Source organism: Lithobates pipiens, unplaced genomic scaffold, assembly GCF_037356315.1.
Source record: "Lithobates pipiens isolate NorthernLeopardFrog02 unplaced genomic scaffold, aLitPip1_a1.2 Scaffold_8, whole genome shotgun sequence".
NCBI lineage: Eukaryota > Metazoa > Chordata > Amphibia > Anura > Ranidae > Lithobates > Lithobates pipiens.
In genome coordinates, this window is record NW_027507903.1 from 660,139,639 (window position 1) to 660,156,876 (window position 17,238).

At 41.1% G+C, this 17,238-nt stretch overlaps 1 protein-coding gene and 1 pseudogene across 1 annotated transcript; both read left to right on the forward strand.

Annotated features, from left to right (window-relative positions):
• LOC143962487 (NACHT, LRR and PYD domains-containing protein 3-like) overlaps nt 1-10,534 on the forward strand; it is a 108,561-nt pseudogene extending 98,027 nt beyond the window's left edge.
• LOC143961805 (E3 ubiquitin-protein ligase TRIM8-like) lies at nt 4,310-5,064 on the forward strand. Its single transcript, XM_077471136.1, has one exon. It carries the CDS (start codon nt 4,345-4,347, stop codon nt 5,047-5,049), a length of 705 nt encoding a protein of 234 aa, XP_077327262.1. The 5' UTR covers nt 4,310-4,344; the 3' UTR covers nt 5,050-5,064.
• Nucleotides 10,535-17,238: the final 6,704 nt, after the last annotated feature.

Sequence of the window (17,238 nt, forward strand, 5' to 3'; positions counted from 1 at the left end):
ACCCAAACATCAAGCTGTAGTATCCAGACTGGTGGACATGCTAACTAATCCACCAATTCTAGCATACACTGATTTTGACTTACCCTTCGTCTTACACACTGATGCTTCCAATGAAGGCCTAGGTGCTGTACTATACCAACGACAAGGAGAAAAACTTTGTGTTATTGGGTTTGGCTCCAGAACATTGACTCCAGCAGAGCGCAATTACCATCTTCACTCTGGTAAACTTGAGTTTTTAGCTCTCAAGTGGGCAGCCTGTGACAAATTCAGAGATTACTTGTACTACGCTCCAACATTCACCGTTTACACAGACAACAACCCATTGACATATGTATCGAGTACTGCCAGACTGAATGCTGTGGGTCATCGCTGGGTTGGCGAGTTGGCTGATTTCCACTTCGATATCAAGTACAAGCCAGGTAAACAGAATGCAGACACAGATACACTGTCACGATTTCCGGTGGAACTCACGAAGAATCTGAGTGAGTACACAGAGCTTGTACCATCTGAGGTTGTGTCAGCTATGTGGCAAGGGAGCAAAGCTGTTGACGAAGAAAAGCAATTATGGGTGGCTTCATTGACTCTTCACTCAGAAAGTGATGTGGCCGAAGAATTGCTGAAAGGACAGACAATCTGCCCAATGACTCAGGAGAATATCAGAGCATTACAACAAGACGATACCAACATTAGAGAAGTGGTCTGGCTTAAGGAGAACGACTGGATTCCAAACCACAAAGAAAAGGAGAGTATGACCAGCAAAACAAGACGTTTGATACATGAATGGAGTAAACTCGGAGTCGATGAAGGAATCCTCTACCGACACTCTGGAACCCGAAAAACAGCTAGTTCTACCAGAAAAGTTAAAACCATTGGTCTTAAGAAATCTTCATGATGACATGGGTCACATTGGTACTGAGAAGGTAACCCACCTAGCACGTGAACGATTTTACTGGCCATTTATGCAAAGAGACATTGATGAATATGTGCTGAAGAAGTGCAGCTGCATCAAACGAAAGCGTCCAAATATCACCGAAAGAGCACCTATGGGTTCGATTACTACCAGTTCACCTTTGGAATTAGTATCCATTGATTATCTTCACTTGGAGAAAAGCAAAGGAGGATATGAGTATATACTTGTAATAGTTGACCATTTCACACGCTTTGCACAAGCGTATCCAACTAAGAACAAATCTGGAAAAACGGCTGCAGAAAAGATCTTTCAAGATTTCATACCACGTTTTGGCTATCCAGAGAAACTCCACCATGACCAAGGAAGAGAATTTGAAAACAACTTATTTCAGACATTGCAACGATTGGCAGGGATTTCTCATTCAAGAACTACTCCATACCATCCACAGGGTAACCCAGTGGAGAGACTGAACCGTACTTTGTTACAGATGCTTCGCACCTTAGAGGAAGAGAAAAAGTCAGATTGGAAAGAACATCTTCCACATATGGTTCATGCATACAATTGCACCAGGCATGAAGCCACAGGATACTCGCCATTCTTTCTATTGTATGGAGGATCTCCTCGTTTGCCGATTGACCTAATGCTCAACCTAAATTTGGAAAAGGAATCAGAAAGTCAACCAACATTTACTCAGAAATGGGCATCTAGAATGCAAGAAGCTTACAAAATTGCATCCGAGAATAGCAAAAAATCATCTGCTAAAGGGAAGAAGTACTATGACAAAAATATAAAAGGAGCACCTCTTCAACCGGGTGATCGGGTCTTAGTACGAAATCTCTCTGAAAGAGGAGGACCTGGTAAACTTTGTTCATACTGGGAAGAATCAGTACACAAAGTGGTAGAAAGAATCAAAGATGGGCCTGTGTACAAAATTCAGCCTGAAAGTGGTAAAAAGACTATTGAGGTACTGCACAGAAATCTTTTACTACCAGTAAATGACCTACCAATTGAAGGACACATTCCAAGAGTACCGATGAAACAAAGACAATCAAGTAACAGGATACCAGAATGGATGTGGACCAGGAGGAGGAATGTTCAGATGAAGAAAGATGGTATTATCCTTATATACCAGAGACTACAGAAAGTCATGATTGTGTTGTGTCTCAACCAAACTCTCAAAACGTACAGAAAATCCCATTAAGAGTTTCTGCTGAGGAGTTCTATCCTACAACTACCACACCCAATCTTGAACAAGAACAAAATGATGGAACAGTAGTTGGCGACCAAATCTGGGCTACAGATATGGTGGGACTAGACACTGCAGAATTACCCTCATTAAGTCAAGACTTACCTGTGAACCAATATATGCAAATGGATAACGATGTTGATGGAGAAGACTCAACTCCTGTCAGAAGATCTACCAGACAAGCTAAGCCTAACGAGATCTTTACATATGACACACTAGGTCAGCCAAGATACATACCAAGTCAGGTTCACACCATACAAACTCACACAATGCTAGCTACTCCCAGGACATGCCAGGTAGTTAACGTAGCTCCTTGGTGGCAACAAGTACCTATTTGGGTTACTTAAATCACTAAATAGTGTTCAGATACCAATTGAGTTTAATGTCGGGAGCCATTAACTGAAGGAGGGGAGAGTGTGACGGACTGGGGTTTATATGGTCACAAAACAGACACCCCAAAGCAAAGTACATATTCATTTTTTTTTTTATATTTCTAAACATCTCTCTTCTATTCTATTAATAACCAGTAGATGGCAGAGAAGGTACACAAACAGAGTCTATATAAGGCCACACACCATGTGACTGGAAATTAAACTACTTCCAGCCATAAAGTCAGTGGTCATATCTCATGCTGTTTGTGTGATTCTTTGCAGGTATGTACTCTAAATTGTTCCTAATCTGTATTAACCTGTGATAGAAAGATTCCTAAACATCTTGAGCAGATGCAGAAAAAGTCTCAGCAGATTTTATGCTATAGTTTTGCTGTAATTAGAAGTTTAGAACAGCATGTGTCAGAAACAAGGGAAAAGTGCATAAAAACATGAAAATACTGCATTAGTCAGAACAAATGTCTATGATAAACACTAAACCTTTCTAAATAGGTATATTTAAACCTGATTTATTGAAAATTGCATAGATTTATAGAAGCACATGTTTTCTGTTATTTAATATAGAAAAACCTATTGTATGTAAAGCTTATGTATTGCATCATACAGACATGCAATGTGCACCATCTAGTGGTTAAAAAAGAGTACTACCATGATAATATTTGTATTAAAGCAATGCATTGCTAGTATGATTATTGCACACTTAAAGTGTACCAGAGAGATAAAGATAATTATCTATAACACTGAATAACAGGGATATATATATATATTATTAAAATATAGTAATGTTCATTGTTATAACTACGTTTTAAAATACTTTAGTTAAAATCGGTATTATATATATATTGTTAATGGTTATAAACATGTGACTATAAAAATGTAAAAGATGTATTGTTATGTAAAATTAAACTACTTCCAGCCATAAAGTCAGTGGTCATATCTCATGCTGTTTGTGTGATTCTTTGCAGTCCACGCCAAGCTGATCACCTTATCTCATCGCGTCTACAATCATCGGCTCTCTTAATTCACATTTTGAGGCCGGTAACACCAGCATGTGGGTGCAGCAAATGCAGGAGATGATGTCAGTGGATAGAGTGGGAATCTGACTTGATATAAAATAAATGTCAAATGCTGGTTTGCTTGCCGTCTTGTAGAGTGGAGCAGAGTTCTTGTTGTATCTTCATCCAGCTTTAGTTATCCTGCTTTCGTTAAACTGTGGTGGTGAAACTTCACACCACTCGTGACGGAGCCACTCAGGAAAGAGCCATGTGTTCTGCACCACCCCATAGAGTGCCATGGGTTGCCTACCCCTGATCTATCCCATAGTTCTTAGATGCTTTAGCGTGTCTGCAAACCAATCAATACACACTTATTGGGATTTTTTTTTTTTTTTTACCAAAAACATGTAGGATACATATTAGCCTAAATTGATGAAGAAATGTGATTTTTTTTAAATGTATCATAAAAAATGGCCTGGCCATGAAGGGGGTAAATCTTCAGATGGTTATATAACCAATTTCCTTTTCATCATGATGTACTCATCTCCACTTTTCATGTCATTGCACTTAGTGCTCCGCATGTCTTCTCCACATCCGTCTTCCCCTCTTTCTCTCTTCTAATGTTGGGAGGTATAATTCTCATTACTACTGCAAAACGAATCTCCTCCCTTCTGTACTCTGATCTCCGTGTCCTATAATATTCATCCAGCCTCACCCTGTGTAGGAGGACGTCACCCCTCCCCCATCCACATTCCTCTCCGGTGTCAGAGACTTTCAGTTTCATTTCCTCTTCTGCTGTCAGCGATGGCGTCTGGTGATCTGAGAGCTGAGTTGAAATGTTCCGTCTGTCTGAACATTTATACGGATCCTGTAACCCTGAGATGTGGTCACAACTTCTGCCGGGTCTGTATTGATGGTGTGCTGGATACACAGGGGGGGTCTGGAGGATATTCCTGTCCTGAATGTAGAGAGAAGTTTCCGGATCGGCCTGCACTGCAGAAGAACATGAAACTACGTAACATAGCAGAGACTTTCCTGTCTACTCATCAAGATCAAGAGGAGTCCGGGGTCTTCTGTACTCACTGTGTGGACTCTCCTGTACCTGCTGTTAGATCCTGTCTGCACTGTGAGGTTTCTCTGTGTGATAAACACCTGAGAGTCCACAAAAAGTCCCCAGAACACGTCTTATGTGACCCCACCTTGTCCATGGAGAGCAGGAAATGCTCCGTCCATAAGAAGATCCTGGAGTATTACTGCACTGAGGATGAGACCTGTATCTGTATGTCTTGTTGTATGATTGGAGGACATAAAGGACATGAGATGGAGTCACTGGATGAGGCTTCTGAGAAGAAGAAGGAGACACTGAGGAATGTTCTGCAGAATCTTCTGACAAAGAGAGAGGAGACGGAGGAAAGAGTCCAGAGTCTGCAGGAACACCGGAGGAAAGTAGAAGAAAAAGCCGCCGGTGACACCGAGAGAGTCACTGCCCTGTTTAGAGATCTCAGGTAGACATGTGCACTGACAAATAATTCATTTGTTTTCTTTTCATTCTTTTTTTGCTTTTATTTGAAATTCGGAAATGAGAAAATTTGGAAATTGAAAATCCAAATTTAGAATTCCCGATATTCCGAATTTTAATATAATAACTAACTATTAAATTATAGGTATTGGAATTTCCTTTCAAATTTGTCTTTGTGAATGTAACGAATACAAATGTATCTGAAATTATGAATTATCTGAAATAATGAATGCCGCATCATAACAAATGGAATGGAACATGTTAATAATTAATAATAAAAGGTTTTGTTATTATTATTATTATTATTATTATTATTATTATTATTAATTATTATTAGATTATTAGAAATTTTTAGATTGTTACTTCCCTTTCGTTTAGATTTGTTATTTCAGATAATTTGTATCTTTGGATAAATTCATACTCGTTATGTTCACTAACACCCACATTTGAAAGAAAATTCCAATGCTTATAATTTAATATTTATTCTTTCAGATTTTCGAGTTTTCAGATTTCCATTCTTTTGAATTTTCAAATTTTCATTCTTGCTTTTAGATTTTCAAATTTCCAAATTTTATAATTTTCATATTTATGAAATTTCTAATTTTCGAGTTTCCTAATTTCAAATTTTTCTAATTTCTGAATTTCCAAAATTTTGATTTTCCGAAATTTAGAATTTCCAAAATTTCGAATTTTCTAAATTTCAAATTAGAATTTTGGAAATATCGAATTTATTAACCACTTCAATACCAGGCACTTAAACACCTTCCTGCCCAGACCAATTTTGAGCTTTCAGCGATGTCACACTTTGAATGACAATTGCACGGTCATGCTACACTGTACACAAATACAATTTTTATCATTTTTTTCCCACAAATAGAGATTTCTTTTGGTGGTATTTGATCACCTCTACGGTTTTTATTTTTTGCTAAACAAATAAAAAAATAACGAAAATTTGGAAAAAAATATGTTTTTTTTGTTTCAGTTTCAAAACTTTGTAAATAAGTACGTTTTCTCCTTCACTGATGGGCACTGATGGGGCTACACTGATGGGTATAGATAAGGCGGCACTGATGGGCACCAATGAGGTGGCACCAATGAAGTGGCACTGATGGGGTGGCATTGATGGACACTGATATGTGGCACTGATGGGCACTGATAGGCGGCACTGATGGGTGGCACTGATGGGCGACATGGATGGGCACTGATAGGTGGCACTAATTGGCACTACTAGCTGGCACAGATTGGCATGGATGGGCGGCATGGATGGGTATGGATAGACAGTAAAGATGGGCATGGATAGGTGGCACAGATGGGCATGGATAGGCAGCACAGATGGGCATGGATGGGCACTGATAGGTGGCACGTATGAGCACTGATAGGCGGCACAGATGGGCACTGATAGGCGACATTGTATTATATTATACTGTACTAATAGATGCCAATCAGTGCCAAACAATAATGCATGACAATTAGTGAGGCCCATTATGGGCACTGATTGACACCCATTATGGGCACTGATTGGCATCCATTGTGGGCACTGACTAGAATCCCTGGTGGTCTAGGGTGGCATACCTTGTGCTGGGCATTCCTGGTGGTCTGGTGGCGTTCCTGGTGGTCCAGTGTGGGCATCCTCAGGGGGGCTGTGCTGTTAATCAATCAGCACAGACCCCAACTGTCAGAGGAGCAGCCAATCGGCTCTCCTCTACTCGTGTCTGACAGACGTGAGTGAGGAAAAGCCGATCACCGGATCTTCCTATTTACACTGTGATCAGCCGTGATTGGACACAGCTAATCACATCGTAAAGAGTCTCCATCGGAGACTCTTTACCGAGATCGTAGTTGCAGGGTGTCAGACTAACACCCCACAACAATGATCGCTGTACGGGGGCCCGTAGAGGCTCAAAATCCTGATCAAGTCATATGACGTCCGGTCAGGATTTTGAAACCACTATGCCGGCATGTTTCTGTTATAGGGCGGGCGGCAAGTGGTTAAATTTTGAATTTAGGAAATTTGGAAATTTGAAATTTAAAAATTCGAAACTCGGAAATTCTAAATTTGAATCTCAGAAATTCGAAACTCAGAAATTCAAAATTCAAAACTCGGAAATTCTAAATTTGAAAATTCTAAGTTCACAAAATTTTAAACTAAGAATATTCGAAATTCTGAAATTTTAAACTCAGAAATTGGATATTCGGAAAAACAAAATAAGATACTCTTACTTTTAAAATTCAGAATTCGAAATTTCTGAAATTTAAAAATGTTAAAATTTCGGAATTAACAGATTTGTCAAAATTTGTTAAAAAAAACAAATTTGGAACTAAACAAATTGCACATGTCTAATCTCAGGAGACGTCTGGAAGACCTGGAGAAGAGAGTCCTGAGGGAAATCTCCGGGAGGGCAGAGCGGATCTCCATCTCCATCCGGGATCTGGAAATAAAGAAGGAGGAGCTGTCCAGGAAGTTGCGTCACATTGAGGAGCTGTGTAACGTGACGGATCCACTGACTGTCTTACAGGAATCAGACACAGGTGACTTGTGTGATACTGAGGATGGAGATAATGAGGACAGAGAGAGACATGAGGAGCTCCTCCATGATGGAGGGGGTCTGGATGTGGCGGGGGTCTTACACACAGGTTTATCTGATATAATAACAGAGGTAAATGTATACTTCTATATACAGGGAGCTGCAGACATATTACTGGATGGAAACACAGCTTATAATTATCTACAGATATCAGATGACAGGAAAACTGTATCCAAGTCAGATAGAAACCAGAATCACCCAGAAACACCAGAGAGATTCCAGTATTATCAGGTGATGAGCAGTCGGAGTTTCTCCTCAGGGAGACATTACTGGGAAGTGGATGTCGGGGGGTCAGATGACTGGAGAGTCGGGATGTGTTACCCCAGTATAGAGAGGAGAGGGGGGGAGTCAGTGATTGGAAGGAATAAGAAGTCCTGGGCATTGCTCAGGTATGATAATGAGTATTCGGTGAGACATGACAGTAAATTGATCTCCTTACCCCCCAATCTCTCCAGTAACAGAGTCAGGATATATCTGGATTATGAGGCCGGGCGGATCTCCTTTTATGATCTGTGTGACCCGATCCGACACATCAACACCTTCACCACCACCTTCACTGAGCCCCTCCATGCTGTGTTATGTGTATATAAAGGTTGTATAAAGACTTAGAGCCCTACGCGACCTAACATTACTATACGAGGAAAATAACACTCTGGACCTGATTGATCGGGTTGACCTGGAGTCTCTCCTAGGAAATACTACTGACTCGGGGAAATACCGTCCATCTCTTAAAAAACCCTCAAGCTCCTTCCCCCCCCTTGAGCCTAAATCCATGTATTGAGATCTTTGTTAAACAAGTGTTGAGGGACATTTCCAAACTTCGCCGTAAGCAAATTTACCCCATGAATTTAAGTAGTGAAGAGCATAAAGCCATTCAATCACTAGGAAATAATGTAAATATTACCATCAAACCCTCTGATAAAGGGGGAAATGTGGTGTTAATGGATAATGCCGATTATGTCAGCATGTGCCAGGACATACTGGACAATGCTGACTGGTATAGAATTATCCCCACTAGGGCAATACTAACTTATCATCAACAATTCTATGAACTGATAGATAAAGCATTACAAATGGGTAGTATCACCCGTGACCAACATCTTTTCATCAACACCAAGTTTCCCATGGAAGCTACCTTTTACTGTCTCCCCAAAATTCACAAAAACCCATCTCATCCGCCTGGTAGACCCATAATTTCGGGTAGGGGGGGGGCTAACTGAAAACCTCAGCAAATTAATTGACTCTTTTCTGCAACCCCTTGTGATGGAGATGCCGTCATTTGTCAAGGATACTATACACCTATTGCAGATCCTTGATAATATGACGCTACCGACCAATGCTTGACTAGTAGCAATTGATGTAGAAGCCCTTTATAGCTCGATACCCCATATTAAGGGGATTGCAGCTATACGGAACATCCTACAACACAGGGAGTTGTATGACCAGACCTTGAATGACTTCATCATTCAGGGACTGGAGTACATTTTACATCATAATTACTTTGTATTCAACAACTCCCACTACCTCCAGGTGCAGGGCGTGGCCATGGGCACATGTTGTGCCCCGGCCTACGCCAATCTGTACCTGGGGGAGTGGGAGGAATCCCTCCTATCTGACGGGAGACTCGTCGATTTCACGCGCCACATTCGTTTTGTGGCGACGTTATATCGACGACATTCTCGTCATATGGGAGGGTACGGAGGACCAGTTACTCAAATTTGTATCCCAAATTAACACAAACGAGTACAATCTAAAATTTACCATGTCATATAACCACCATCTGATCACCTTTTTGGACATCAAAATTGGGCGTTCAGCCACTAATTTAATCTCTACCACCTTGCACCGTAAAAGTACCGCAGGGAATACTATACTCCATGCAGACAGTTTCCACCCAACGTTTTTAAAAAAGTCCATACCTTATGGCCAATACCTGCGGTTACGCAGGAACTGTTCGGATGATGCCCTTTTTAGGGTTGAAGCCGCTCAATTACAGATGAGACTGTTAGCCCGCGGCTATAGCCGATCGTGTTTACGCAAGGCGTACAATCGGTCATTAGCTCAATCTCGCAGCAATCTTTTGCATCCTGAGACAGCGAGGGATGGCCCTGGCACACGTACCGCCAGGGTCATCCTTCGTTTCTCTAGACCGCATGCTCCGATTCGTCACATTATCCAGAAACACTGGTCTATATTGAAAGATGACCAAAAAATTGGGAAATTAGTTTCGAGATATCCCTCAATTACTTACAGACGTGCCACCTCCTTACGCGACAAATTGGTACAAAGTGAATACAGAGATGAAGCAAAGCGAGCAGGGCACTGCTCAATTTTGGGTTCATTTCCCTGTGGGCATTGCTCTTCTTGTAAGTATATCAAACGAGACAAAACCTTCCGTCTTCCGAATGGCCGAACATTCCGTCCGTCCCACTTTGTTAATTGTCAGACATGTGGGGTCGTGTATCTCATGGAGTGCGAGTGTGGGGCGTATTACGTAGGGAAAACTAAGTTGGAACTACACAAAAGGGTAGCCAAACATGTGTATCACATGGAGATTGGCAATTTCTATGTACCCCTTGGACGACATGTGGTAACCACACATAATTACAAGATGCCTATAATTTCCTTTGTTGCTTTAGATCACATACATATTCCAAGTCGAGGAGGAGATTGGAATAAGGCCCTTCTCCAACTCGAACAGAGATGGATCTTTAAATTAAATGCGACCATCCCCCCAGGTTTGAATGAAGCCATATCATTCGCTCCATTTTTGAAAGGATTTATTTCAGGCAAAACACAATAATGCCGAGTGAGTTTACCACATGTCCTCCACATTTTCCCTTCAAATATGAATATATTCTTTGGCCCCGCCTCAGCTCTAGTTTTTTGTACATTGTCTATTTTTTTTTTTTTTCTTATATTTAATTTTTTAATTTTTTAATTTTAATTTTAATTTTAATTTTATTTTATTTTATTTTATTTTATTCTATTTTATTTTATTTCATTTTATTTTATTTTTATTATTTTTATCTCATGTTCGGTCTCTCTGTAGCCCTTTGGGGCACTTATATAGTTGACATGTTGCACACGTGCATATGCCTACATATATATAGGTATTTTACTAATTACCCTTTGAGAAGGTTGATTACCTTTATTTGCTTTGTTCTGCGTCCGAAGGACATGCGTGCGCACGCGTGTGACATGATAACGGAGTATGTATGTTTCTATCATCCTATAATTGGTTTGCCATGTTCTATGTTCTAACCAGTAAATTTCTTTTCCTCATGTATATCCGGATTACCTGTAAATCATCTATATTTTTACGAAACGTTTTTGTTTTTTTTGTTTAATTGTATTTATTTTTGACATGTTGTACTTGTTTCATATATCCTATGATGGAAAGTCCGGGTGCATTTCTCTTTTTTCTCCACTAGATGGTGCCATCTGTTGTTACTTGTGTTTATGTTGCCGATTACAGGGCGGATCCTTCGGGCATGGCTTCCCGACCAGAAGAGGGGGGCGGCATCGGTCCACATATGCCTCTCCCCGATCTGTCCCGGGACTGTGCGGGTAGGTACCACCCGTCACCCCGGGACAACACAGCTGGTCGGCGGCATTCCGGAACGGTACCGGACTCGGCACCTCGTTGCGCACGCGCGTCATGCGCGTGCGACGCGACGTGCCGACGTCACGCTAGTGCGACGTTACCGGGCACCTCCCGCCATGTTGGGAAGGTCACTTCCGGAACGCCGAGGGGACCACATCCGGTCGGCCAATATGGCGACCAACAAGGCTATGGCGCAACAGATGGAGCATATTAAGGGGGATTAACCTTACCCAGGCAGTAAATCAAACAGGAGGTATTTATACCCCACCCTTTTACATCGCTATTTCATCTTGCTCATCACAAGACAGCACTTGCACTGTTCTTATGCGTCTGGGTAAGTCACTGCATCACCTCACTAATGCTCTATCACAATTTCTTCATTATTTTTTCATATATATCTTCGTTTGCAGGAGCTTAATATTATTCTTTATTATTTTTTACTTATCTGCAGATACAAAGCCCCTTCTGCCCTATGACAACATAGGAATGTGAGGGGCCCCACTGCAAAGCTCATCGTTTTTTTATTTTTATTTTTTCACTATTGCCATCATATTGTCCTTCCTGGGCTCTGTGAATTTTAACGTGCACTCACCTGAATTTACGTACAGGTATATATATACATATAACCTAATTTCAGCATCACCTATGTTAAGCTGTGGCATATTGGATTTTGCAGCACTGGTGTATTTCTACCTTATTATTTCTTTTCATTCTTTATCACAGTTACACTGTGTTACGTTTGTTTTTGCACATGTTGCGTTATCAATTTTTCTCACCATTTTTATTTATTTACTCACATTCTCTCTCACTTGGTGCCTCTTTGTTGTTGCTGGTTTCTTTTTGGGCACTTTGAACCTTTAATTTTCAGCATCTGCCTATACTTCAATCTTGTATAGCACCCTATATTAAACAATAGGGTTTATTCATTATTATTTTTTTATATATTTTTTTATATATCCATATACCCTGGATATCATATATGGGTATATTTTCTATCTCCTCATACAGAGGTGATAGTCCCCATATAGGGGTCTTTTACATACATATACATTTTATACTTCTTTTTCTTCTATTGTAGGTTGCCCCCCTCCCCACCCTTGGCTACCCATACCCATATTCTCCTCCACTATCTTTGATTGGAGGTAGTAATGGGGATGTGATCCTCTGTAAGCCATTCACCCCTCGGACCCAGTTCCCTTGCTCTCCCCTCTGGGTGGAGCCAGCGACTCTTTTTCAACTACACAAGTCTGGCGCATCTGTGAAGGATATAGGAGAAGTGGCGGATTTCAGTTCTGTCTGTCAAAGAGGATTCCCTATGTGAATGATATAGGTATTTATCGTGCAATATATACTATTTGACTGGCAATTATGTAACCATGCAATGTTTGATGTATATTCTGCCTACAGCAGATTATTTCTAGTCTAGTACAGTGCATCATGTATGGATATATATTTATGCTTGTCTCCCCCTTTTCTACAATAGATAAAAACCTTCTGAAGAAGACCCCTGAACGGGTCGAAACGCGTAAAGGGTCTACATTATCTATTTTTACTGTAACCATAAATGACATTACAGTTTTAGCATTACGATTGTATTTTCGTCTATTTTTACTCACATAGTTGAGCTCAGTCCCTGATCACTGTGTCACCTGTCGAAATCCTCTCTTTTATCAATAAACATTTATTATTATTAATTATTTGCTACACGTTATTATTTTTTTATATATATACCTATTAGCCTCTACAGGTAATATACGCTGGTAAAAACCCCACTTGGGGATACGTTTTCTTTTTGTTTTTCATTTAATATTCATCCAATAGTATATAGCAGTGGGCGGGGCTTCCTGCAAGTTTTTCTACTATAAATAAATGTGAGATTTCTTACTGATCGCTGTGATTGGGTAGAATATCTGTCCAATTATTGGAGTAACAATAACATGTTCCTATTGGTCAGTGAGAAATCTATCTATCTATCTATCTATCTATCTATCTATCTATCTCTCCCATGACAATCTGACATAATACTTTCTGTGTTTTGTCCCAGTATTTAACATCATCCATCTCCTCCCCCTGCCCCTCGCCCACATGTGGTCCCTCTGTGGAGGGGGCAGCCATGATCAGACATAGAGGGGGGTGGGGTCACTGTGATGGTATAGGATGGGGTCACCTCTCCTCTCTGCCCCTCCCCCCTCCATACAATCTATACTACAAAGAGATGGAAATAAATGGAACAATCTGAGAGGAAATCATGAAACGTCATCTAGAGATTTATTACTGGAAGAAAAAAATGTGATCAGAGAGCCCAGGCTGTTTTTAGGCAGAGTGGGTCAGGATTACATCCCCTGTCAGGTTTTTTTCTTCTATCCGGGCAGATAGAAGATACAGAGATTTCCCCTCACTTCCTGTCCCGGTGACAACATTTATCTAGACAGGAAATGAGGGGAACTCTCCAACATGAACACAGACTGAAATAAGAATGATATGTTTAGTATAATAAGGAAGGGGAAGGATTAGAGCCCCTGTCAGATGTTTATATGTCTGTGTCCCTGTACAGATTTCTCTCCCCCTTGTATTGGTGTCACCAGGACAGGAAGTGAGAGGAAATCTCTCTAAGGCTGGGATCACATTGCTGTGCAGATCACATGTCATGTCTGTGTTATGTGAATTCAGCCGTACAAACTGTGTGACTGAAATCACATTCACACCAAAATGGTGCCGGACCCTTTTTTTGGTCCTCACTGGAATCGGATCACATTGGGTGTCACATCTATACAATCCGATTCCTGCACCATTTCAGCGTTTGCACTGCGATCTGCGAAGCGATCTGGGGGTGTCATTAACTTTCCATTGACCCCCCCCCGCAGCGGTTCTCAGATGTCAGTGTGACCGTCCGGTGATTGAGGTGTGATGAGGGAACCCGCACAGGAATCGCACTGGTTCCCGCATCCCACAAGTCTCATCCCAGCCTAAGGCTCCATTTACACCTATGCAGGGTGCTTTTCAGACTTTCTGATATGCTTTTGGCAGGATTTTATACCGTGATTTGCGTTTTGTGTTTTTTATGCATTTTTTGGGGGGAGGGGATTTGTTGCTGGGCAGATTTAACCACTTGGTGCCCACACTATAGCCGAAAGACGGCTACAGCGCTGTCCTAAAATGCCGGGAGGGCGTCCATGTACATCCTCCCGTTCTTACACTGCCCATCCCCCTTGGGATTTGGCTGATCACAGATCGGGTAAAGGGCCAATCAAAGCGATCCCTTTACCCTGTGATCAGATGTCAACCAATGACAGCTGATCAAGGAAGTAACCAGGAGCCGGTTAACAGCTTTTTTTCCCTCACGCTGTCAGTTTTAAGAAAAGAAGAAAGCCGTTATCCATATTACTTAGGGACCCTTTATGTGTCACGCTACTTTAGGGTTCCAAATTACATTAATAAGTCTCTTTGTCATTTGCTCACTTAGGGCAGTCACAGCCCCCCGGCCCACTTCTACCCCCTTTTATATCCCCCCCATCAATCCATGTCAGAACCCTGAGTCCTCACCCATGTAAGATACATGGTGGGTTATGTCGGAGCTTACATAGGATTGATGATGTCACCCCTCCATCATGTGACAGTATGTAAGTCCTGTGATTGGCCGCTCAGGCCTTAACACTGCATGTGGGAGAAGGTCACATGATCCCTCAATACCTGTGAAACTGGGGACTTAGTGAGGACTTTGATGGAGGAACAATAAAGGAAAGTATAAGTGGGTGTTTACGGCTCTTGGGTCACCTACAGAAGGGTGTGGGGCATTCATTTGAATGGCTCCTGCCAGTACATGAGCACTGTGTATAGTGAGAAGGGATGGTGAAGAATTGTATAGAGTGCCGGAGCTGAGAGAGAGCACAGAGTGTAATATGACTTATTGTCTGTGTCCGAGCTGTGATGTCATAGTAGGGAAATGGCTACCGAGGGACCCAATGTGGTAGACATGATTATAATGTGTAGACAGTCTTGTTCCTTTATTATTAATACATTTACAATGAGTTTATTCTATTGATTATTTTATTGTGTGAAGAAATAGAAATGAATAATAGATCTACAAATAGAAAGAGCTGAAAATCGATGGAAAAATCTCAGAGGAAATATATGAAGAAATTATCCCGAGATTTACTAATGAAAGAAATAATGGGATTTATCACTAATATAATGATATCACTATAATAATGTATGATTACTAGAACTGGAATGTGTCCCCAATATAATGTGTCCCCATAGAATGGATCACCAATAGAATTCTATGGGATCTCTTTTATAATGGATCCTAATATAATGTATCATGTGATGGTGTATTATAATCACTAGATGTGTCCTGGTGATGGGGGAGAATTAGGAAATTAAATGTTAATGTGAAATAAAGATTCTTTATGAAATGATTATTATTATTATTATTATGCAGAGTTTATATATAGCCTGCAGTTTACACAGCGCTTTACAACATGAAGGCAGACATTACAATTAGAGTGTTATAGAGGAGGAATCAGAGAGCCCTGCTCCTTTAGAGCTTACAATCCAGAATGGAGGGTCACGAGATACAAAAGGTAATAACTGTGGGGGATGGGCTGATGGAAAAAATAAATGTACAGTTATTAGGTGGGGTAGGATAGGCTTCTCTGAATAGATGAGTTTTCAGGGATCGTCTGAAAGTGGACAGAGTAGGAGATAGTTGGACAAATTGGAGTAGCGAGTTCCAGAGAATGGGAGAGGCTCGGGAGAAGTCCTGTAGGTGAGCATGGGGTGAGGTGATGAGGGATTTAGAGAGCAGGAGGTCTTGGGAGGAATGAAGATGGCGGTTTGGTTGGTATTTTGAAACTAACTTAGTGATGTAGCTTTAGCCAAGTTGTGGATGGCTTTGTAAGTTATTGTAAGTATTTTGAATTTGATTTACTAGATGAGTGGAAGCCAGTGAGGGATTGGCAGAGAGGGGTGGCAGACACTGAGCAGTTGGTAAGGTGGATGAGCCTGGCAGCAGCATTCATGATGGACTGAAGGGGGGGTGACCTTTGTAAAGTTAAGCCAATGAGAAGGGAGGTGCAGTAGACGAGACGAGAGATGATCAAGGAGTGGATTAGAAGCTTTGTGGCGTCATTGGGTAAAAAGGAAAATGGACAAAAATGCAGCGCTCAATGGGACCAGCAATAAAGGATTGTTGTGAGTGATATAAACAATCAAGTCTGTATATTAAATGCACATTGAGATTAAAAAACAACTGTCAATGAAAAATAAAATCAAACTGATCACTGTCAAAATTTAAGTACTTTGGTTATTAGTGTAAACGATACGCCATTACTCCAGTTGCTAAAGGGTCAGCAAGTGTGCTGATATATCACTCCTCAGTAGCAGACTCTGTTGTTGCTTTGTGCACAGAGTTAAAATGGGAAAGCCTCCGCTCTCTGAAATGCAACAAGTGGCTGGATGTGGAATACTGGACTCACTGTGACCGGGAGGTGTCCTTTTGGTCGCATCAGAGGGTTCCCACAGTCAGGCTAGCTGGCCAGGAGAGCTGGGACTTGGTTTCCTGGACAGCGCTCCGAATTGGCCCCTAGGAATGTTATCTTTCCACATGGGATGATGGCAACTATTATGATGGAGGTAAGAATTGCCAGATGTGGGCTTGATGTGAATACCAGTCATAATGGTGTGTTCATCATGAGACAGAACTAGATCAAGGAACACTAGTTCATTCCGATTTATCTCACGTGTTAAGGAAGATCCCAATGAATTATCATTACAATATGCCACAAACATGGAAAAAAAGTCTGGACCACCACTTCAAATCAATAGAATATCATCTATATAGCGGCCAAAATAGACAATGTATTGGGAAAAAGAGTTGTTAGCCCATATTTTTAACTCCTCCCAATACCCCATTGTCAGATTAGCATAAACAGGGGCAAAGCTGGCCCCCATAGCTCTACCTAACTGTACCCTAACTGACTAATTAC

Coding starts and splice junctions, on each gene's coding strand:
- LOC143961805 (XM_077471136.1), top strand. CDS start 4,345: ATGGCGTCTGGTGATCTGAGAGCTGAGTTGAAATGTTCCGTCTGTCTG.